The sequence below is a fragment of the Tachypleus tridentatus genome, chromosome 5 (assembly GCF_004210375.1).
Source record: "Tachypleus tridentatus isolate NWPU-2018 chromosome 5, ASM421037v1, whole genome shotgun sequence".
NCBI classification, from domain to species: domain Eukaryota; kingdom Metazoa; phylum Arthropoda; class Merostomata; order Xiphosura; family Limulidae; genus Tachypleus; species Tachypleus tridentatus.
Window position 1 is genome coordinate 26827717 of NC_134829.1, and position 24990 is coordinate 26852706.

The 24990-nt window shown below is 32.2% G+C and overlaps 1 protein-coding gene across 4 annotated transcripts in view; it reads left to right on the plus strand.

The window, feature by feature from the left end:
- Positions 1 to 24990, plus strand: part of LOC143250786 (eukaryotic translation initiation factor 2-alpha kinase 1-like) — a 74059-nt gene that overhangs the window by 43171 nt on the left and 5898 nt on the right. For 2 of the 4 annotated variants that reach the window (XM_076501768.1, XM_076501767.1), the window contains 5 exons: positions 5742 to 5844; positions 13982 to 14088; positions 16273 to 16461; positions 22324 to 22461; positions 23743 to 23835. In XM_076501768.1, coding sequence (XP_076357883.1) covers positions 5742 to 5844; positions 13982 to 14088; positions 16273 to 16461; positions 22324 to 22461; positions 23743 to 23835 — 630 coding nt within the window. The remainder of the gene's footprint in view (positions 1 to 5741; positions 5845 to 13981; positions 14089 to 16272; positions 16462 to 22323; positions 22462 to 23742; positions 23836 to 24990) is intronic. The other 2 variants (XM_076501769.1, XM_076501770.1) reach the window with 2 other exon arrangements.

A 24990-nucleotide genomic window follows, 5' to 3' on the forward strand; every position in this document is an offset into this window, starting at 1 on the left:
TTAGTTAAATAAGAATAAATTTAAAGTTAAAAAAGTTTGAAAGAGGAGCCAGCTGATGTTAGGTACTTAGAAAATGCCCACACTATATATTTACCATGGTTGTAGTTAAATAATTCATAAGTTGACATTATGGGTCATAGTGGACAATTGGGTTTGTGAGGTTTGGGGGTTCTGTATAGTTGTGGTGTGTGTGAGTCGATTTTTCGTAGGTAAGAATAAATGTTTCTAAGATTGTGTTTTCTTTTCATTTGTAGCAGTATTTTGTTTAATTGGTTTTCATGTGTTTTTGTTAGATTGATGTTTATTATGTTTAAATTTGTTTGTATCTGATAAGATGTTCATTTTTTGAATGTATTCATTTGTGTTCATTATAACTATAGCATTGCCTTTATCTGCTTTTAGAATTTTGATACTCTTGTTTTAAGTTGTTTATATTTTTGTGTAAGGTTGTTTTTGAGTTTTCTATGAAATTATGTTGATGGTTTTGTGTGAAAATTCTTTGAAAAAGTTGTTTAAGATACTGTTTTGAGGTGTTTCAGGGAAATAGATGTTTTCAGTTCTACTTGGAAAGATAGGTTGTTGATTGTTAGCAGAATTGTTGTCGAAATTGTTTCTGGTTATGGCGGACCTTGTTTTCCTTCTTGTTTGTACTATTGATTTGATTGATGTTACATTGTACGAGTCCATAAATGTCTAGTTGAATGCAGCAGGCCAGTTGATAGTCTTGATTCATTTTTTGTTTCTGCAGGTCATTTAGTTCTTTATATTTCGAGTTTAACATGGCTTTTAGTAGTTTTTCTGTAAATTATGGATAATGCTTATACACTGGTTGAAATTCTTCAACAGTTTTATCTTTCTGCACTGGTGGATGAAATAAATGTCATTTCTTCTGTTGATGATTTTTGTTCAGTTGTCATCTTCTCCATTCATCCCTCTTGGCCTTTTAACTTTCCTTTGGCTGCTATCGGGTGTCATAGTTCTGCTTATTTTTGAGAGTCTTTACCCCTAACTTCAACCCCTCAGATTCCTTCTCTCTTTATGGGTTCCACTGCTCAATCATAATGCTGCCAGGAGTGTCAGTGATTATTGTATACCTTTAGTGTCTGTGGGGACTTGACTCCATGAACTCCTAGGTGTGGAGCAAACTTCACTGTGGATCCACAGGAATTACAGGTACTTGTGTTAGGATTAATCATTCATTTCACATCTTTATAACCATTATGCACCCAACCTATAAGGTTTTTGTCTTCTGCAAATCTTTAGATTTTGAAATTTTGTTCTATGGCTATCAGAGCTTGGTTGGTCTGGATGTTTGAGAAAAATATTTGTGTTAGTCCTCTCAGGGGCTAATAAGACAGGGGTTTTGGGGTCCAGTCATCAGTTTTTCTGTCTATATTAATTTCTAGATTCTTCAGTGTTTACAGGTGACTCATTTCTCAATTTCAGTTGGCATTTTTTACAAGTATTATGGATGTGCAAGTTTGATGTAGTCAGCTCTTATCTGTACTTTGCCATAATGGAGGTGTTTCACCACTATTGGCACTTTTAGAGCTCTGCTGAATCATTTGAGCTTTTTCATGTCATCTCTATTCCCTTGCTTTATGCACTAACCATTCAACTGATGACTGGTTATTACTGGCACCATATTGTCAAGTGTCTGAACATCACACCAGGATTGTAGTTTCAGAATAACCAAGACAGGCTTCCTCAGAGTTATTATTGCTCAAACTCTATATTGTCAGTCTTGGTATTGTTTTTTCGTCATATATCTTAGTCAGGCTCAATTGAATCTCATCCAACTCCATATTATTTCAGCAGTGGTGTATTGAGAGGAGGTTGAATCCACTTCAGTCAGAAGTGTCAACCATACTCTTTTCTTTTCTTTTTTACCTGGCTACTTGTCAAGGGTTTTACATCTTCCACAGTTGCCCTATATAAAGTGATTTATCAATTACCATTCAATATTTGAGACAAAATTTCTTTTGATCCCCAGTACTCACTGGCTTCCTTAAGTTGCCTTGAGTCCTTTGTCCCTAAACAACCACTCATGTTACCTAATTAATGTATTAAGGTTATATTACGTGCCCTTTTTCAGTACTTGATTGTAACCTTAACCTCATGTGCCATATACCACCTTTATCTGAAGGTTAATTATTTGTTTCTGCTAACCTCCAGACATTTCTGGTCCAAGTGGCTTGTACTGATTTATCCACAGGTTACTTTATCCTTTTACCTATATCTTTAGACCTATTCTTCTTTCCCTAGACACTGACAACCAGGGAAGGGAATAAGTATTTTTTACTGATTCATCTCGCCATTGATTATCACTTTCATGACCAATCAGATTTTGGTCCTTTGTTATGTCCACTTGAGGGTCTTGAAGGTTGTTGACTGTTTTTTGCCTTGGAGATTATATTCATTGGAATCATTTAGTTTTTCAGGACTCATCTTCATTTTACGTGGACGAGATGAATATGAAATTATTCCATATTGCTTATTCTTGACTTTCTTTGAAGGCAAGAAATTTTCTGCCAGTCATGTCTAATTTAATTTGTCATACTTCTGTATCCTTGGCAGCCAGTTGAATTGCCTACTGAAGGACATTGTGTGGACTAGTATGTGGATCTTTCCCAATACTTCTATCTGGCAATATATTCATCTGAGGGTTTTGATTTCCCACTGAAACTATCTTAACCACTTCCATTAGATTACACAGAGAGGTGAATATTTTCATTGCTATGCTTGTCTTTTCTTTACCTTTCAGAGAGTCCCTTACCTTGTTTTCACAGGATCCCACTCTGTGTGAAATACTGCCTTGGTAGGTGTGCTTTTATTAAACCAGTTCTGCACTAACAACCATTAATTCAGTATACTTTTATCTCAAATGCAACAGGCTCTGTAGAAAAGATGAGTTCCATAAGACCACCTAAAGGCTAACCAGATGGTATTATTGTACTTTGATAGACCACTACTCCTGAACTGTTCTACGTAAAGCATAAAGTGATCATGCCCATCCCTGCTGATAATTAGATTTGAAAAATCATGGTTAGTTTGCTTGTAAAAATTCTGGGAATTAGGTTCATCCATAGAACTGTTTCTGGAACAGTGTTTTTCAGGGTGCATTACCCCCAGCTTCTATTAGTGGAGCTAATGAATCCCTATCACTTCCAATTTCTAGTCACTGGAGTGATAGAGATGGGCTTTTTCCTCCTTAGTGTTAGAACATATTCCTTCCATTCTTGGAGAAGAAGGCAAAGTTGGGTCTGTGGATGTTTTTTCCCAGATATTGGTAAGACATTCACAATCTATGCAGGAGTCTACTCATAATACTAGTTCAGTTATGACATTCAGTTATCCAGTTGGGTTGAGTGTGGCCCTTGTTTTTGATCTGTATTGGTTTAGTACATTGTTCATGAAGAAAGTTTATTGTCTCCTCATAATTCTGAATGCATAATGGTCCCATCCTGGGTCCTTGGTTGAACACAGTTATTCCATGACCTTCCTTTAATTGTGGGAACAAGTAGAATTTACCTTCTCCATGTGGTTGGGTAGTGAAGACTCCCTAAACATGAGAAGAAGATTTGTTGACTTTGGTGCAGCTTACCTTCTTGTAGTAATTTTGGTGACTCAGAACACAATACTCTATGGTTGTATCTATTCAGATTTATCAAAAGTGTATGTTTATGTTGATATTTTGCAGTCCAGTTGTCCTAACCATAAATGTAGGATATGGGAGCATGGCTCTTTAATTCCAACCTTGAGCAGTAGAACCTCAGCTGTCTGGTTAGGGCCAGTCCAGTAGTGGTAATAAATCATGTAATATTCTACTCACAGTACATGAAATAAGTTTCAGGTGAATTTCTGTTTCTGAAGTAGTGTAGTTCCCTCATTATCATTTCAGTCTCATACTGACACACCCATGATTTCTGAAGATGTTTTCTGTGTGGATAATGCCCTCACTGATCCCTCCACCTTTTCACCTGTAAGTGTGCAAAGAGGTAAGTATGTTTTAAAAATTAACATTTTCTAAATCAAAAATGTATTTTCAATAATTCTTACCTCTATTAATACTCTCTCACTAAGAGCCAGAGTTGGAGATTTTGAATTAAGTCAATCTCAAAAAAGTGATGATTGTCTAAATGAGATGCTTTTACACATTACCATGGTGAAGTGCATATTGATGTAGGTGTAGAATTTCACAAAATAAATATCTCCAAGGGCAATTAAGTGGTGTGGGTGTAAGAGACTGGAGCAAGCAAGAAAAAATTAGACCAATGTTTAGATGGACAAAGGTAGAAATCCTAGCAGCTGAGTCATAGCTGTAACTGTTAGTTGAGGTAAGAATTGTTGGAAATACATTTTCAATTTAAAAAATGTTAACTTCTGATTTTACTTTTAAGTTTACTGGTCTTTTTCATTTGAGTCATGTTTATAGGCTTAAGATCAGTTTTCATATCAAATTGAACTTGAGGGATGATTTGATTATGCATTACAACCTTTTTAATTTCACTTTGATTTAAAACAATAAAAATGGTTTAATAATAAAGATGAAGATGATTGACAAAGCATGTTATTTACAAGGTTCAAGCATTTCAGAATACACTTATTCCATCTTCAACAAAATCTGAAAATGGTGTTACAGAGATATTTATTAACTACAAGTGTAGTATCATTATTTACCAGTTTACTTAGTAATTAATTAATGTAGTAAATGAAAAGATAAAAGAAAACAAGATTGTAGAATATTATGAAACAGTAAGTTAAAGGTCTATGAATTTAGAATATTTTTAGCTTTGAAGACATTTGTTAGTTGTTAAGAGTAAAACAGTCTTTAGTTTTGAGTAAACTTTCTCTGATATATAGTTCAAGGTCTGGAGATCTCTTAGTAATGATAGAGAAATCATTATATGAAATGTTGTGACCTGTAGTTTCAACATGTGAACAAATGAATGGGTGGATGGCTTTAAATAAAATCTGGGAGCTAGATGTTAGAGGAGAGGTAGAACTCTGGCTCAGCAAAGGTTTTCTGCTATAGAATGAAGTTAGTCATTTGTAATCTCAAATTTGGGATCAACATCCTTAAGGTGGGCATATTTTTGAGATTGTCTATGTCATGATATAAAAAAACTCTTTAGTGTATTTATTAATTTTCAGAAAAAGAAACATTTTTGTTCTTTAGAATTTTTTTTACATTAATTATTCAGAATTTATGAAAATTGACAGATAATTGTTAATATGCAGTTTGAGGATTTACAATATGTGAATAATGTTTCTGTAATAAACTCTTAAAAATAAGAAATCTGATATATGTATTTTATTACTATTAATCAGCTCCCTAGTGGCACAGTGGTATATTTGTGAACTTACATTGCCGAAACTTGGGTTTCGATACCCATAGTGGGTAGAGCACAGATAGCCCTTTGTCCTCTGTGCAGTTTTCTTGCTTAAATACAAACAAACAAACATTTACATTTTGTTAGAAAAACCATTTGCCCCAGATTGGCAGAGCAGTATGTCTACAAATTTATAACACTAGAAACCAGTTTTTGATACTTCATATGGGCAAATAGTTTATTGTGTTGTATTGTGCTTAACTTAAAAGAAACAACCATGAATGAGATGCAGAGTAACCATGACATACAATTCGGTTATTATATTCCAAAATATATGATGGAAAAACACCTTTGTATCAGCCAGCATTATAAGTATTGAATTACTGATCTTTGTATGTTTTATCACAGAATATGCAGCCATTGACTTGTCACATTCAGATGGAACTATGTGGAACGAGACTCAAAGATTATTTGACCGGAAGAAATAACACTGAACCCAAAACAGGGCTACGTAAGTGCATGTATTTGGCCTTGTTCACTGCAAAGACCAGAAGAATATTTTTATAAAGCTTATGGACCATTAGGAATATATGGCCTTATAATCTAAAGATAAAAATAATTAACCATATAACCTGAAATGTTCGACTTTTTTTTTTAATCAAGTACAGTTTGTTATATAGGTAGAAGTAGAAAGTACATTTTAAATAGTTTTAAAATGATTTTTAGAGCAAGTTTGAAAGAATTTAGAATTTTAATCATGTTAATTCAAAAACACTTAGATGTATACTTATGTTTTTGTAGTCTAGCAATAGTTCCAAAACATACATACTTCCTCTCACAATTACAGTTATTACTTGACTGCCAGTATTTCTTCCTCTGTCCAACTAAGCATTGATCTGATGCTTTTTCTTACTTGCTCCAGTCTTTTAAACCCCACTTAATTGCACTTGGTGATATTTCTCTCATGACACTCTCTGCCTGTGTTAATGCACCCTCTAACCTGGTACTGTACATAAGCATCTCATTCAGATAATTGTATCACTTTTTCTTCACAAAGCATTTACTAATGGGTTCTCTGTACTATGATTGTTGGAAATACTTTGAGCATTCTTTGTATGACATAGTTGATTTTCTTTTTCTTTTTTTTAAAGAAAAAAGTAAAACTTTTGGCAAGCCACTATATGGCATGAATTTCCAAATGTTATTTTAAGCAGGAGGCAAATCAGGTCTCTCCTATCTCACCTATGATATCTAGTTTATTCAACAGTTAGGGTGGTTACTTTCAGTTGAGACTGTTAGTGCTTTAATTCATAGTGAGATGAAGACATATAATTGGTTTGATGGGTTCTTCTGTGGGGCTGCATTTGAGGGCAGTTTTGGGATTCTGGAAAGAAGTTAGATCCTTTTCTTTTGTTGGTACATTGAGTATGTGATGTTTTGGGTATTTCCCCAGTTGAGTTTAAGCCTGCACCTTACATGTTGGTAAAGAGGTCTGGGAGCAAACTGTTTAAATTGGTTTAGACAGAGATATTTACTGCTTAGTTGCATAAAGGGACAGCTACAGCTGAGATAGTTGTTAGCATACTTTGATTGTTGACTTCTACCTTCCTTCCCATCATTATTGGTGTCTTGATTTTCTTGGACTTCTACAGAGGGATGATAGTTCCACTACTGTTTGAGAGTCCTGATGTTAGCCCCCTGGTCCATTAGTATCAATAATAGATTATGTCCAGATCCAAGGGTTTTATCTGCTCAGTTAGAATGCTGTCAGTGGCATCAGTGAGAAATGTATGTCTTTGGTGTCTGTGGTAGCTTGGCTCTCTGAATTTCTGAGTGTGTGGTAAAGATTTACCATGGATTCATGGACACTGTAGGTCCTTGATTCAGGATTAGTCATTCACATATTATTCATTATTATTTACCTAACCTGTAGTGTTTCCATCTTCCATGCATTCTCAGATTTTGGAACTTAGTTCTAGGGCTATCAGAGTTTGATTGATCTAGAGTAGGGAAAGTCATGCTGGTTCTTCTAGGGTTTATCTCCCATTAGTTTGTTAGGTCCAAGAAGACAGAGGATTGGCATCCAGTGAATGATCTTTCTTGTCTATATAAACTCCTAGATTTTCCAAGGCTCATGAGTGACTTGTTTATCACACTGAGTTGGCATTTTTTTACTAGGATTATGGATGTCCAAGTTTGATATCATTGGCTCCTCTTATTTTTATTTAGTCATTGTGATGGTGTCCCACCTGTAGTGGCACTTTTGTGCAAAAGGGACAAATACTGTAATTTAAAGTTTTTACCTGTAGACTATAATCGGCATTATGTGAGTTCTGCTGAATTATACAAGCTTTTTCTTGTCACCTCCATTCTCTAGCACTGTGTGTATACCAGTTCATGGAAAATTGATTACTCCTAGCACCATCTTGTTAAATGTCTGAATATGACCCCCATATGTGATCTGGCTCTTTGACAAAGGTTTTGCATCTTCTATAATCATACTGTATAAGGTGGCCTTGTCATTTACCTTTTGGTACGTGAGACAGAATATGGCTTTCTTTAGTATTCTCCACCTTCCTAGTTGTTTTTGAGTCATTTATCCTCCAAGACCAATTCAGTTACCTAACTGGTATATTAATGTGGCATTATATTCCCTTTCACAAAACATTTGTGGTCTTAACCTTATGTGCCATGTATCACCTTTTCCTGGAGGTTTATTTTTAATTGCAGCTGACCTACAGATGTTGCTGGTTTTAGTGGTTTGTGTTGATTGTTTATCATTCTACCTCTGTTCTTAGACCAGTTCTTCCCTAAGACACTGACTGGCAGTACATTGGTTTAGATCCAACAGATTATGGACTTTTTTATCAATACATCTGATTGCTATTTCTCACTTCTATACCCAATTAGATTTTGATTGTTTTTTATGTCCAGTTATGATCTTGAAAGTTTTATTGCCTCCTCTAGTGCTTTAGAGATGCTGGACAATTAATTTTTATTCTTGAGAGTATTTAGTTTTCCAGGATTTATTCCTGGTTGTTTTGAGTACAAAATTGATCTATATCACTTATTTTGAGCTATCTTTGAAAGTGAGAAGATTCTGTATGCTATATCTAATCATATTCATCACATTTCTCTGTCCTTAGTGGTGCAATTGATTTGCCTGCTGGAGGGCATTGTGCAGGCTGGTATATGGATCTCGTAAAATACTTTTATCTCGTATGATTTACAGGATCTGTAGTACCTCCATCTGAGGGTTTTCAGCTATCCTTTGTAGCTGCCTTAACCACTTTTTGTAGATTATACAGAAGGTTAAATATTTTCATTGCTATGCTTGTCTCTTCTTCACTTTTCAGGGTCCCATACTTTGTTTTCACAGGATCTCACTCTTTGGCAAATGTTACCTAGATAGGTGTGCTTTTATCAAACCAATCCAGACTAGAAATCACTAATTCAGTATGCTTTATCTTGGTTGCAATGGGATCTGTAGATATGTGGCATTAGGTAGTATTACTGTACTATGCTTGACCACCACTTGTGGACTATCATAAGTAAAAGATAAAGGGATTCTCTGGATTCCCCATTTTGCATTGTCTATCATATTTTATTAGTGGATTAAGGGAGTCTTTTCTGCACCAAATTTCCAGTTAGTAGGATGTGTACAGAGGCTTTTTCTCCAGAATGTTAGTGAATTTCCTCCACTTTTAGAGAAGAGAGTGAAGATGGGAGCCTTCCTACCTAGATCCTTGGATGTTTTATCCCCAGGTTTCTATAGGAGAGACAACAGCCTGTGAGGGAGCCTACTTGTAATATCATTTCAGATTTGATGCTTGGCTACTTGGCTGATTTAAACATGGCCATTGTTTGGTTCAGTATATTGTTTATGGAACAGAGTTCACTGTCTCCATGTAATTTCATATGGAGAATGGCCCCATCTTAAGTCCTTGATTGAGCATAATTTGTTTCAAATTTCCCCCATAATTCCAGAGAAAAGAAGAATTTACTTTGCCCATTCAGTTGGGGAGTGAAGATGGATATTCATAATTTCAGACCACATGAGTCCTGTTTCTTCAAGTTGAGTATGGCATACAGGATCCCATCATTCCAAGTCTGGAAATGTTGCCTTTCAGACTTCTTCAGGTTGAGGAGAAGGCTTGTTCACTTCGATGTTGCTTAACTTCTTGTCATGATTTTGGTAATTTGAAATGCATCACTATATGGTTATATGTTAGGATCCACTCATAAGTATATGTACATATAGGCACGTGTTGCAATTCAATTTCTTTAGCCATCAACATAGGACATAGAGACCATGGCCATATAATTCCAACTTGAAGAAGTTGAACCTTGAATCTCTGGTAGAATCCTGGCCAGTAGTAATGATAAAACATGCAAAATTGTTCTTGTGGTGCATGAATTAAATTCCAGATGAATATCATACCTGTTCTGGATGTAGTGTGAGGCCTTTATTAGGGTGCCAGTTTTCTGTTGACATACTCATGATCTGTAAAGATGCTTTCTATATTGGCCTCTTTGTGTTATTAATGTGGGGTTCTAGCTGAAGTGTAAATGTGGTAAATATGTTTTGAAAGTGACATTTTCTTAAATCATCAATGTGTTTTCAATAATATTTACACTCTCCTGCCCTTCCTTCTCACTTAGAGCCAGTGTTAGAGACTGCAGATTGAGCCAGTCTTGAAAAAGTTATAAAATTATCTGAATGAGTTGCTTAATATACAGTACCAGGATAGAGGACACATTAACATAGTTGTAGAGTGTCATACAACAAATATCACCAGGTGGAATTAAGTGGGATGTAAAAGATTGGAGTAAGCTAGATAAAAAGCCAGACTAATGCTTGGCGAAGGAAGAAACCCTGGCAGTGTAGCAATAGCTGTAGTATAATAGAAGAAAAGAAGTATTGGAAATACATTTTTCATATAAAAAGAAAATGTTTAACTTGGAAACCATTGGAGCACTTAGTTTATATTTGATATTCAACCTGATATTTCACACAGCTTTGTTACTCAAATGTGTATTTCGTGCAGAATGCAACCAATTGCAAACATTAAGAAATCATTATTAGACATAGGCTACACATTTTGCTAGTTTTGCAGTATTTTTGTATGTAGAATAGTCATGGATAACTTGTTTTTTTTTTTTTTTCTTTCTTCAAATGTACAAAAGCAATACAAAGTCTTATCTTGGTCTCACAACAACCATTTGTTTTTGATGTCCAATTCACATCCAAAGGCACAGCCAGGCATACATTTAAGTTATCCATAGGTAAAGGGTTCTCTCCCTCCTCCTGGTGGAAGTCCTGAGTATTCTCCTAGGAAGTTTTAAAATTTAAACTTGACATGGTGCATTGTAGTGACCTTTTCTGCATATATATTGTATAAACAATTAAACATACAGCTTACATAAAATATTGTAAAAAAATGTACCTTTTGATCTTTGGATTTTTTTTTGTAAACATTTTCAGTTGAAAACAGCATTGATAGCTTCCACTTGGGAAGTTTTGAAATTTAAACCTGATCATGTGTATTGTGATAATCATTTTTTGTACATGTATAATTTATTAAAATGTAACAAGATAATACTTATTACAATTAGTATTTATTTAAAATTTGTGATTTAATGCATTGGTCACCAACATGAAATTTACATGAAAAATAAGGAACTTTACAGAAGGTTTGAACACCACTAAACACTTGAATTTGTTTTTATACGGTAGTCCCTGGTGGATATGGTCCCTTTCAATAATGACTTCCTTATATTTTATTTTTCTGTGCATGCAATGATTTTATGTTGATCTGACTTCCCACGAATTACTTCCTGACAGAAGCAACATACGAGTGTGATTTTTGGATGGAAAGTCAAATAAGAATTTTTTTAGAATGACTTCGTATCACTAAAGTAATGTACAGCAACACATGAATGCAGTATATACAGTATGAAACAAAGATGTCACATGACCATAGATTGCTTCACAACTTAGTGTATGCATTTTGGTGTCCTGGTTGTTCAAGTCAAACTCCTTGGCACATACATGTAGGTATTTTGGTTTAAAAATTTTAGGTTTTGAATAGTTTTAAATAGAGGTGGTCAGAGACTGTTGTCTGTATTCACTGCATTCATGGAACTAAAGTTTGTTCTTTTAGTGAACATAGTAGATTTTGAGCTAGTGGCCTGAACTTTAAGTAATTTTATTAAGCTTTACTAGTGGGGTGTGAAGATTATTAACTTGTGACTGACTGACTGGACTGATCTGTGCAGTAAGCATGGCTAATGAAATGTCTCAAGGCATTTGGGAAATCTGTGAATGACTTGAGCTGATAACAGAAAGTTGCTGTGAAGAAGCAAAATGCTGTCATTGTTGTTATAGAAATGTGATATGGATGTTGCTATAACCCATAGTTGTACAATGAAAGATATAAAATAAATGAAACATGAAAATTAGCAAATTTTTAGTCACCTCGAAGTTGTTTTGATGCAGCACATTACATTTTATGAATTATTTGTATTAAAAAAGGATTACCTTATTAAGTATTGGCTAGAGTCTACCAATAAGTTAGTTAGGTACTTATTGTTATTTCTGTGCTGGTTCTTTTAAATTCACAGAATGATCTCTTTCCAGATCCAAATTTTAAGGTGAAATTTTGGTTTAGAATGAGGTTGTTTTGTTCAATTAAGATATGCAGCTCCCAGTGTTTGGTTCTTTGTTTAAAATTACAGCATTTTGTATAAATGTGCTGTGGATCTTTTGAGTTGCAATGGTAGTAAATGTGGGACGTTTTTATATTAAGTTTGGTGAATCTGGTTTCAATTTTCTTCTGGTTTGCCTGATGTAAAATTTTGGACAGTATTTGCACATTATATTGTAAATTATACTAAACTAATGTGCTAAAAACTAAAAATTAAATGCTTCTTTATCTAATAATTGCCAGACTCATGAATACTCAAAATGATTCTGTTAAAAAGTGCAAAACAAACAAAAATGGGTAATTTTTTATGAAGTAAATGTGACTGATGAATGAATAAATTATTTTACATAGAACACAAAATAATTTAAGGTTTCTTTTATTGAACTGTTATCCATCATAACTATTAGTATACAAAATTCTAGTTTGCTATGTTATCTGCCTATCTATACAGTATATAAACCATTATGTTCAACTCCTGGGAATAGCAACTAGCACAGCTTGAACTCAGTTGTTCATTATATAGTTATTGATTCTTTGAATAATGACTTTCTGACAGGTGCAACCGTTTTATCATGGCAGATCGGTTGGTCATATCTTAGTGAGACTACTGTATCCATTAATGGTGCACACAGCCATTGATATTTTATTTATTGAACATTCTTCAAGATAGCTTCTAGAATTTTTAAAAATATGTCAATATTACTTGAATTAACAATCAAAATAGATTTTCTGAGCTAATTTTCACATACATTTTTCTAGGTAAATCTATAGAATAAAACTTGGAAAGAAACAAACATAAGTAAAATAGTGGAGGTGTTTTGTGATCAAAGGGCTTCTGCTAAGATTGCCAGTCAGGAGTTATAGTTGTATGCTAAATAACTGAATCTGTATGAGCCTGATAGTAATGAATAATTTTGTGTGATTATTATAGGATTTGTGCAAAATTTCTGGAGTGGAAACACATGATTATCCCTCTGCAAATATTCAGAGTTATATGCTTATACAAGTCTGTAAAACAGCATATAATACAACTCTGTATTAACAACATTTACAATTACTCTAGGATACTGACATGTCCAGTTCCAGACAACCTTGAGAAAGATTGTTTGCTGTACACATGTTCTATCAGTGTCAACACCCTTAACTTTGGGAAGTCTAGTTTCCTTTGTAATTATTCATATGTCTCCTTACTAACGAGCTTCTTCGTAAACTTGAATCTTACCTTGTATAAATGTTTTGACTAGTTGGAAGTTTCAGAGATGTTTGCTTTGATAAGAAATGTGGTTATGTCTTATTTTGTAAATTCTGAATAGAATGGCTGTCATTTCAGTTAACAACTGATGCAACATATGTTTCTTGGTTTTGGTTTTCTGGCTGTTTCCTTGAACCTAATTTTTGATTCTCTTAAACTGATATTTTTCTAATTTTTGATATGCAATATTACAAGAAAGTTTTCTTCAAGAGGTTTTATAGAATTCTACCTAATTTAAGGTATTCATAGGAGAAATCTACTCTTTGAAAAATTAACAGTACAGGCTATGATGGGTCTATCTATGATTTTAAACATGAATGCCTTGTAAACAAATTATTCAGATAAAGAAGCATTTACAAGATAAAAGTATTGACATGTATAAAGGGAAGCTACTTATGTCATTCTTTATATGTGTTAAAAGATCTTATACAGAATTTGTATCTTGAATTTCAATGTTGCTAAAATCATTGACTTCGATAAACCTCTTTGAATACTTAAAGTTGAACATAATTAATTATTTTTATTGCTCTTAATACTACAGTGTAAATTAACTTTTAATTTATCCTATAAAAATATAACCTCATAAGAAAGAACTGTCTTGCATTTATTTTGTCAGTCTTTTAAACATCGTATTATTAAATTAGTAAATGATTGTCCATTTATTGATTTAAGCTAGTTTATTTTTGCAGAAGTTTTTTCCAAAGTGAATGTGGATAAAGTTTTGAAAATTTTCCAACAATTATTGAAAGGTGTGGATCACATACATTCCAAAGGTCTTATTCATAGGGATTTAACGGTAATATTGGCATAATTAACTTTAAAAAGAAAACAGAGCATAATTTATAAATGAATCATGATAATATCAGGAATAAGAAAGTTTTTGTTTCTAAACTTGCTCATCAGACAACAATCCTAGAAACATTATGTAGAGGACACTAAAGGAAATCATGTTTATAAAGTGAATCAAAATTTTACATTTCATCAAATTTTCATTTGAGTAAGAGGCATTTCTTGAAAAGCTTGCACAAAAACTTATTTACTTCATCACTGTAATTCTTTCACAAAACCCTTCTATCTGGGGTCCCAATGATTTCTTTCTTGTACCAAAAAGGATGCTATCATACATGTATAAAATGGGGGATGTGTTATTTCTGATACAATACCTTCCCTCAAATAATTAGCTATTTTCTTCAGTGCTGCCCTCTATATGCAATTTTTTTCTGCATGCCACAAGCCTTAAGCTTCTACATACCTTACAATCAAATGTTTTAACCCCATCTTATATGTAAATCTTAATGCTACAACCCTCCACCAATAGAAGTGCAACACACTTTTATTGTCTCATGTAACTTCCTTTGTTTTATTCTATTGAATTATTACTTCTACTTTGGTAGTACTTGTGTCAAGATATTTTTTGTTCTGCTCTTCACTCGTGCTTTTGGTTCCACTTAATGTTTTTTATATTCATTTAGAAGTGGTTTTTTTTTTTTTAAGTATAGGAAAGTTATAACTTAGGTATATAATTAGATTTGAGGGTTGTTTGGTAGAGATCCTGGTGAGTAATAAAATTGAATTGGGTATACATATATCTCTTGTGCTTGTTATTGATGGTGCATAAGTATATAGCTAATACAAAGGAAACAAATGGTTGTAATAATAACAATTTATTTTTTAAACACAAGTATGGATCAAATTATATGTAATCTAGCTAGCTATATTGATATAAAGTTTAAATGCTATAAAAAGTATTGAAACAAAAATCAAACTATAAAAACTGAATGAAATAAAGTTGAACCAGCTGTAACCATGAATATATGAAAAGTAGTTAGTTATTGACCTGGTATTGTAGATGCTAAATTGATTTGTTAAAAACAGCTGTTTCTAAATATGGCACAGTTTAAATTGCACAGGGTGTTCAGAAAGTCACTGTGCACTTATATATTTATTAACAGACAAAACTGCACAATTACTTTCCGAACACCCTGTATAATTAAGGAATGTGTCGGAACCACCCCCATCTACACATATATATTCAAGAGCATATCACAAGTGATTAACATTTTAAAACCACATGCAAGTAAAGTAGTGTTAATAAGGGAAAAAGGATAAATGTGTTAATAATAATAATAATACAAGACCAAAAATAAATTATAATACTGATGTTAAATTATTTTAAAAATAAATTTTGCAGCCCTGTATATATTTAGCAAGGTTTATTCTGTTTAAATTACTGATAAATTTTAATATTTGTACCAGAAGATGACCATATATGCATAGTAATGACAATGTTTTTGACATTTGAAAATAAACATACGTACCCACTTTCAGCTGATTTCTTTTACCTTTTAATTTAATAATAGAAATTATTTTCTATTATTTCTATTATTAGAATATTCTTTTAATAATAGAACCCTCTCCAGTATTGTAGTTTTCAGTTGGTACTAAAACAGCAAACAAAGCAGCATACAACTCATAGAAAAATACTAATCCTTGTTAACACTAATCCTTGTTAACTCATGTCTAGGCTGTATCAAAAAAATTGAGGTTTCTTTGTTAATTCAGCTTCTGTTACTAGAAAATAAGTTTGAAGTAAATATTCCTGATTGAACATGAAAGCTCTGCAATATTTTATTCAAATTGACAAAATGTTTAGTACATTTTTTCTAGTGTAACTTGTTTTTCTGATTGAAGTTGAATTTTTTTAAAATCATGTTTTCATGATTTCTCCTTTCAACTGAATCACTCAAGTCTTGGGGCAGATTTTTCATTGCACTTGGTCTTAAATATCACTTTACAGAAACAATAACTTGTAATTACCTTGAATATCAATGTTAACAAATATAAACTAAAAATGTTTTTATGTCATATTGAAACTAATTAAATATTTGCAAGAATTGCATGTTAGCAGTTTGTTTGTGTGTAACATACATCATATTACTTAGTTTTTTAGACTTAATGCTATTAATTACCATTGTTATAGCCTCAAAACATATTATTCGATATTGAGAACAAGAAGGTGAAGATAGGAGACTTAGGACTATCAAAAATGTCTTCTGTTACACATGGTAATACCGACTGTCATGATAACATCTCTAGTCATACACCAGGTGTAGGGACTTATCTCTATTGTGCACCTGAACAAAAAGAAGGCTCATCTTATGATTTTAAGGTTAGTAACTATATGATAATCAGTGTTTTTGTGACTTGTAAGTAAAAGGAATTAGTACTTCACAGAAAGTATACAAAACTTGTACCCAAACAGGGTTTTATGGCTACTTTGAATTGTAGATGCACAATATATTGGCTGCTGTGTACCACTATATCCCTGAGATGTATTACAACATGTCTGTTTTATATTAGTACTATATCCCTGAGGAATAGATGTAGTATATTGCAACTGCTTCATGCTACTGTATTCTTAGCCAGTAGATGTTCATTGTGGCTGTTTTATAACAATGTATCCAGTAGTAGTAGATGTATATAGTACAGCTGCCTTATACTGCTATGTCTGTAAGCATTAAATGTAGTACAGCATGGTTGATTTGTTTTTTTTGGCATTGTGGCAAATGCACATTCTAAATAAAGTATTTGGTAATAACATAAGTTTTTGATCTATTTATTGAGATGTATTATTTAAAGGAAAAATTTTAAGATAGTTACTATTGTATAGTATATTGTATAGTTACTATTCAAAATGATATTAAGGCTCAGCCTTACCTTTTCCTGTTAAACTTCTGATGTTTAGCTACACTTCCAATATTATTATTGTTTGTTAATTTAGACTAGTGAAATTAGGAAATTATTGTTATTAAAGAATAATTTATGCAAAAACTTTAAGGATGTTACAATTATACTTAAGTTACATATATATAATATATAATACAATTATACTAAAAGATTTAAGATTTATTTATAAGTTACATGTACTGTGATACTGACATATATATACATGTAAAAATGCAGAATATCTATTTATTAAAAGTGTATTACAAACTGTGTGTGTGTATCTCATGAATAAAATATAGACCTAATTTTATATGTTTTGTATTCTGTACAATAGTGCTAACATTTTTGCAGTAGCTAAACTGTAAACATTTTTTAGATTCAATGGTTTTTTGGTTCTTCTTTTTTCCCCACAAGATAGTACTTTACTGCTATTCTGCCCATAAGGCTTTATTATAAGTATTATGTTATTATGATTTGGCAGTTATTGGGTTGACTTTCCATCACATAACCAGATTTTACAACTATAACTGGACTTGTATATAAGTTTTTTTAGCTAAAAGTTCCAAGTTTAAGCTCCCATCCCAGAGCCTCTTTTATGTATTGGCTTTTTCATGTACAAAATTTGTTATATTTCTGGGTTTCTTTTCAATTATTTATAAATTAATTCAGGATACTACCACAAGTTTTGCATGTAACTATATTACTGTAATAATAGTAACACCAATACACACACACAAAGTTTCCACTTACAGTTTACAATATATATACAAAGTGTATTTTTTTTATATGTATATCTTTCTTATATAAATGTGTACTTAATGGAAATATATACACCAGGCACTTGGAAAAATAAGTTGACTTAGTAAAGGGATTAGCATAATCAAAAATTTAGTTATAGTAAATTTAATACCATATTAAAAGGTAGGTCAAATCAAACAGTTTCTTCCTAATTCAGTCAATAGTCTGTAGTCTTAAATGCACCAAGAAAGTTTGAATTTAGTCATTCATTAGACTAACAACAGAGATAAACATACTTCTATTTAATATTAGTTTTCTCTGATATTTTGTTTTTAAGGCAGGTGATTTATTTTACTTTGTCTGCTTCAACTTCTATTTTACTTTTAAAATTTAGTAAGTGTTCTTTAGTGAAATTTTGCTTCTTTTTTTAATAATGTATTTTTACTACATTTTTGTTTATGAACTTGTGGAGCTTTTACTAAGTCACTTTGACTTTCATGTCATTAGTAAAAAATACTGCTTTTTCCTCTTTAAATTTTCATACAGCATTTGCTTAACCTTTAAAAATTTTTTAAATGAATATGAAAAGTTATTTCTGTGAAAGATTGTATTTTTGTTACATTTTTTTAAATGAATATGAAAAGTTATTTCTGTGAAAGATTGTATTTTTGTTACATTTTTTTAAATGAATATGAAAAGTTATTTCTGTGAAAGATTGTATTTTTGTTACATTTTTTTAAATGAATATGAAAAGTTATTTCTGTGAAAGATTGTATTTTTGTTACATTAACATGAAATGTAGCAACATTGTCAGTATAAAGTGAAATGAAAAGTTAACTCTTTAAACTTGAATGAATGCTGTTAGCATTTGGCTCAAATTCCTGATTTACTCATCAGATGACATTTATTTCTCTTTGGCTGAAAATTAATTCAAACCATGTTGTTATCAACCTTTATAAATAGGCAACAAATTTTATAAGGTATGATGATAATTATTAGGACAACATCAAAATAATTATGGGTTTAAAAGAATTGAAAATTCTGAAATACTGTTTTTTTTTCTATAATGAAAACAGATTGTGAAAAAGTTAGAAACTTTTAGTAATTACAATTTCTTTTAATGTTATTGTTATACTGTGAACCCCCTACTGTCTGAAAAAGTAATAAATCACTGTAGGAACCCATTATCTGTTTCTCATACAGTTAATATAAACATAAAATTAGATTACTTGTGATGCAAGCCCAGTGAATTAGTTTCACCATCAGCTGAGATTATGAAACTTTTAAGTATGTTGTTTGTTACTTGATTAAGAAGTTTCAAATTAGTTCATTTTACTTTTGCTTAAAAATAAATAGAAAATACAATTAAAAACTGTTCAAAAAGTCTCAAAACTAAGATCTTTTATCTTCCATCATTTCTGAGAAGATTTTTTTTTTATCATAGAACATTGAACAAAACCACTATCCATATGTGCCATCCTATGATGTAATCATGATTGGACTATAACATTTTGTCCATAGGAGGGGGAAACGTTTCCATTTGCAGTCATCACCATGAGTATTAACATTGGAACAAGTGCTTGTTCTTTCCTTGGCATGATTTTCTTGAGTATGAGAAAGAAGGATACCAAACATTAAACATCTTAGTTGCCTTAAATTTGATTTTATTTCTCCTCTTATTCAAGTTTTTGAACATGTGTTACAGTCTGTGATGAGATGTGTTTTTAAACAGTACTATTTCCCATTATTTTAACTAAGTATATTGGTTTCATTAAATACTCTCTATTTTCCTCATTACACCAGTGCCCTTGGTGTCATGGATGTAATAGGACAAATTAAAAACAAAAACATAAGATAGTTTTTGCTCATTATCAGGATTACAAAGTCATACTTACACATTTCTGACACTCCTCAACAGGAATCATTCACTACATCAGTGATGAACAGAAAGATACTGATGGTCAGTGATAGTATATCCATTGAACATGGTTAGTTACAGTCTTATCTCAAATTCAAGATTCCCAAACTTTGTTCCTGCAGTTGAACCTGCCCTGTCTTTGAATAAATTTAATCAACTGTTTTTTGACTTGGTCTCAGTTTTCTTTGTTTCTAGGATATTCTTCATCTGGATGCTTTATTTTCTTATGTGTCTTTCCTGAGTCTTCTCTCAGGGACTTTAATGTAGCACTTTTCCTTTGTGAGGGTTTTTTGAAAATTTCTTAAACTTTGTAATCTCAGCTAGATGCAGCTTTTTTACTCTTTGGAACCAAGTGGTTCTACTAGGTTTCTTGCCATCTATAGCTTTTTTGTGTCTCTGTTTCCTATTGCTACTCATCTTGTTAGTATCTGATATACTCATTGTTGTTTTGGAGCTGATCCTTAGCTACAGTCTTGTGGGAGCTTTGTCCTCTCACTTTATATGCCTGTTGGGATTCCCTTTGCCACAGATTGTTGGGTGACATGAGTTTGTCATGTAACTATTCTTCCACTTGTTATCTCAATTGACTGGGAATGTTTCAGAACAATCCTTTCACTGTACTGCAGGATTTACTCCTGCCTTTTTTATAATTCTTATGAAAACAGGTGATTTATGACACATTATAGATTTGTCCCACTTGAATCAATTTAAATGATGGTTAATCTGTGACTGGCAGTGTTTCTTTTATTCATAAAACCAGAAACATTAATGGCTTGAATTGTTAGGTATGGAATGCAGTTCCAAGCTGTACCGCCTCAATTTGACCCCTGTCTATACCTAATATGGCAAAATTACATGCCAAAGTGATCAGTGCAATTGTGTGATTACTTCTGAGGTGTTTATTATACATGGATGGGGATTGACTATTTCCTAAACAATTTTTGATTCACAGATGGTTTCCATGTACAGTTTTACTAATTATTCTACTGATAGTGGACAAACCTAATGTGTTAATTTTGTTATACTACAAACTGCAGTTGTTTATTCTGCATGTTTATCATTCTATGAAATTAAATAGGTTGTTCAATAAATTATGGATGCCTTGTAGGATATACATATTTGAATATGATTTTGTGATTTATTATTTGCAAAAATACACTAAGAAGTTATTAACAGTAACATAAAATGTCAAATAATGTGCTATAAAGTCAAGTTATGCATTTCTGGTTCATGAGAGTTTTGTTTTGACCAGATTAACAGTTCTGTTCAAATGACTGAAGATGCACAACCTTGACTTTTAATTCAAACAAGAAGGAAGATTTTTTGAAATATATTGTGACAGATATATATACACACACACACACACACACACACATTAGTGAAAACTATATAACTTGCATAGATGTATATTGCAACTTTGCCTTAGATCATGTGTTTAAGATGCAATAATTATTTATACATGTAAATATGACTGTTGCCACAACAGCTGTTCTCAAGAAGGTAAAAAAAACATTGTCTGCAACTACACCCATAAAACCTTGTCTTATCAAAAGAATATTGGTAAAAAAAATATATTATTATATGTTTAGTGCATTTAAATAAATTCTTCTGAAGTATTTACATTACAATTAGAACAGCTTTTTATTGTATAGTCTGAATTATTATGCTTTATTCTTATACAAAAATGTCGCTTTAGTGATTAGAATTTTATTTGCATACAGACGGTTGAGTACGTCATATTAAAACAATTTTGAATATGCAAATTGCCAAGAAACATGAGAATTATAGCTGATATAAACTTGCAGTGGAATAGTTTGTCTCACAACTATATTTTGACATTACTTGGCATTTTGTAGATAGTGTGATACCACTGGAAAATTGCATTTCTTTGGAAATTTTTAAGTTTCTTTCTAGTGCACTATTCATACACTAATGTAACAAAGATGTGTTTAGGTCAGGACTTTAGAATTTCCAAAGTCATGATATCTTTTGTTCGCAGTGACATGGGAAAGTAAAGGAGTATGGATCAGCTTTGGGATTAGGACCATATAGAAATAGGCATGTAACAAGTCCTATCCTAGCTGGTAAGCAAGGTGCAGCATTTTGTAACAGGCAAGGATCTATAAACATGAAGATCAGAGGCAAAAGCTATTTATGTGCCCCAGGTAATAGTATGCAACATAATCAAGAAGGATCTTGATATGGAAAGGATGCCAACAGTGTATGGGTTCACAAAGATAATGCTTCTAGTCAATTCTTCTTTTCAATCAGTACATACTTCAAGCAGCTGGAAAATGTAAAAGTTGCTGAATGCAGTGACTATGGATTTCTGTGCAACTGGACTGTTAAATTGGCATTAAGAAATCATCATCCACATGCACTTAATGGCTTATGAAAAATATGGAGGGAGAAGTAGAATGCTTTTGACATGCAAGCCTTACTAAAGAGCCTTTTATAATGAAAACTAGTATTATTATCAGAATGCTCTGTCTTCAGATAGAGCATAGTTAGGCTGTATGGACTGGTGAGTTTTCAAAATTGTTTTAACATAACCTCTGTAACTGTGATACTAACCAAATTTTGCTGAATGATATAAAAGGTAGAAAGTAGGTAAAATAAATAACAACACTACATTTGTTTATTATGTAGGTTGATATGTTTAGTTTGGGAGTTGTTTTGTTGGAGCTTTTACATCCTTTTGCCACAGAAATGGAGAGAGTTGAATGTTTAAAGAAACTTCAATCAGGAATAGTTCCAAGTGAAGTAGAGCAGAATTGGTCAGAACTGGTAAGAATCATGTGTTTTGTTTTGTTTGTGGTCAGCATAACCTTAGTTGTTATTAAGCATAGACTGTGAATTCAGTGCTTCATGGTTCACAAAGTCTGTTGCTGCTTCTTTGGGGCCATGGGTGTGTTCTGGCAATATTCCACTATTGGGTCAGAGTTGAAAGTGAATTGTATTTATTCACTTACTACCTTCCTGCTTGTTTAATACTTCCAAATTAGCAAAGCCATGCATGTACATCTTTTGTGCAGCTGTGAGCAAAAATTCTTAAAGCAAATAGTTTTGCTTTTTCATTTCTTCCTGTTTTCTGATTTGCTTTATGCAATATTGAAATATAAATATAAAAAAATAAATTTTAAACTTTTCTTAAAGATGATTGCTTGCCCAATCTAAGCTTTGATGAACCTTTTGTATACTATAAGACTGAAAGCTATAACTACTATGTAAACCAGTATAATGAACTAAGGGGTCTGATTGGTGTATAAGAGCAGTTTAGTCCATGCATCCAATAAATATGAAGTCTGTAAACATTTGAATACACTAAGATTCTTATACAGTTGGGTGTTTTTTACTGATTGTGTCCAAGTACCATAGCTTATGTATAATCTGTAGAATGTTTTTTACAGAGCAGCTACATGTACAGTGTGAACTAACCTAGATATGCATCTAAACCTTAAACTGAAGACAAAATATACAATGGTTACGTTTAAACATAAGGTTTTAAGGAATGTCAGTATTTTGAATGTAGACAAGTAATCTTATAAGAACTTTACCTCAAAATGTTACTGATTAAGACAGTTTTTAACAAGTGATTATAAAAGACAGTAATTGGATCAAAGAATGAGATTCCAGAGAAATAGCATGTTTCTGACAAAATAATCTGTACTGTTGAAAATCATCCTAAAATGTTTCTGTGAAGCTCGTACAATAGGTATTAAAATGCTTACTGTCAGTTTGTCTGGTAGCTTTTATTTTAAAATGATCATTTTAGAAATTTTAGAATAATAATTTTTTTAAGAATAACTGACATACTTTTTATATTTGTCATAAGTCGTGTTAGAAATATTTCCAAATTCACCATACATTGTGCAGCTTGAAACAATAAAACAGTTTTTAAACCTTAATATAAATTCTACTAAATATTCATTTGATTTATGAGAGCTTGTATGTGGTATCTACGAAATATTTTTTATGTTCATTTTCAGTTTACTAAAATTAGTTTTTCATTAACTTTTTAATTTTTGTAATGAAAGGGTGCAGATAACTTTTTATTTTTTTTAACAGGCAGAAGTTATAAAACGTCTCATCCAAACAGACCCAAAAAAACGACCAAAGGCTTTAGAAGTACTAAGGTCTTTGTCTCCAAATAAGACTGAGGTGTGATTTCATAAATACTGTTTTTGTTATTTTTATGATTGCTAGAGAGTGCCTTGGCAATATATTACTTAAGTTACTGTAATAAACATGCCATACCAAAATACACTGCTATTTTCTATTACACATTTCACTTTAACTTGTAAGCATGACCACTGAATTCACATTAAGGTTTTTCCAGGATTTTGTTTATTGTTTTTTTTACTGGTTAATTTGCAAGTAGTGTTTTTTGTTGTTTTTTTACTGTGTGGAAAAATGAGTACAGGTTTATTTGCTGTAATTTTTTTAAAACTCAGTGGTGAAGTTTTCCCTCAAGTGGAATGCACCTGTTTATGTAGGATAAGTTAAAAAATATGTGCCAGCCTTCTGTGAAGATTGAGCAGTAAAGAATTTTTTTCCTTGCCTCTCCTTCTTCTACTTATCTGAGTAATGATCAGCTTCTTCAGCCTTGTGCTCTTTCTTTTTCCTATTCTGTATTTTCATTGTACTTCAAACATGTTTTTTATGGCATTCATCATCTTGTAGCTTTCCTTATTTTAATTTTATAGTCACGTGGAACTCAAAGTTAACAAAACGTTACATAATGTTTAGGGGTTTAGGGACAATGGACCTATTGGTCCATCTCAGCTGTCCCATCCTCTAAGTAAAACCAAAACTATTAAATACATTTCAAAAAATTTAAAGCCAGCTCTTATCATTCATATATATACATATGTATCAAATTTTCTTTTAAAGTTACTTAAATTTTTCTGCTTCCAAAACACTGAAAGGCAACATATTCTATAGACTGACCACCTTATTTGAAAAATATATTGTCTTAGCTGAAGATGGCTTTTACCTTGCCTAAATTTATTTTGTGTCCCCTAGTTTTGTAATTCTTGCTGTTAAGTATGAAAAATTTTGATGTGTCAATATTATCAGTCCTTTTATAATCTGAAACACTTCAATCAGATCCCTTCTAATTATTCCTTTTCAAGAGAAAACAATTTGAGATCTTAATCACTCCTAATATGACAACCCTTCCTTTTCAGATACCATTTTATTAAACCTCCTCTGAACCCTTTCTAACAATTCAATGTCCTTTCCAGAGGTAAGGAGCCAAAGACTGAACACAGTACTCCAGATGTGGCCTAACCAGCCACTTATACAATGAAATTA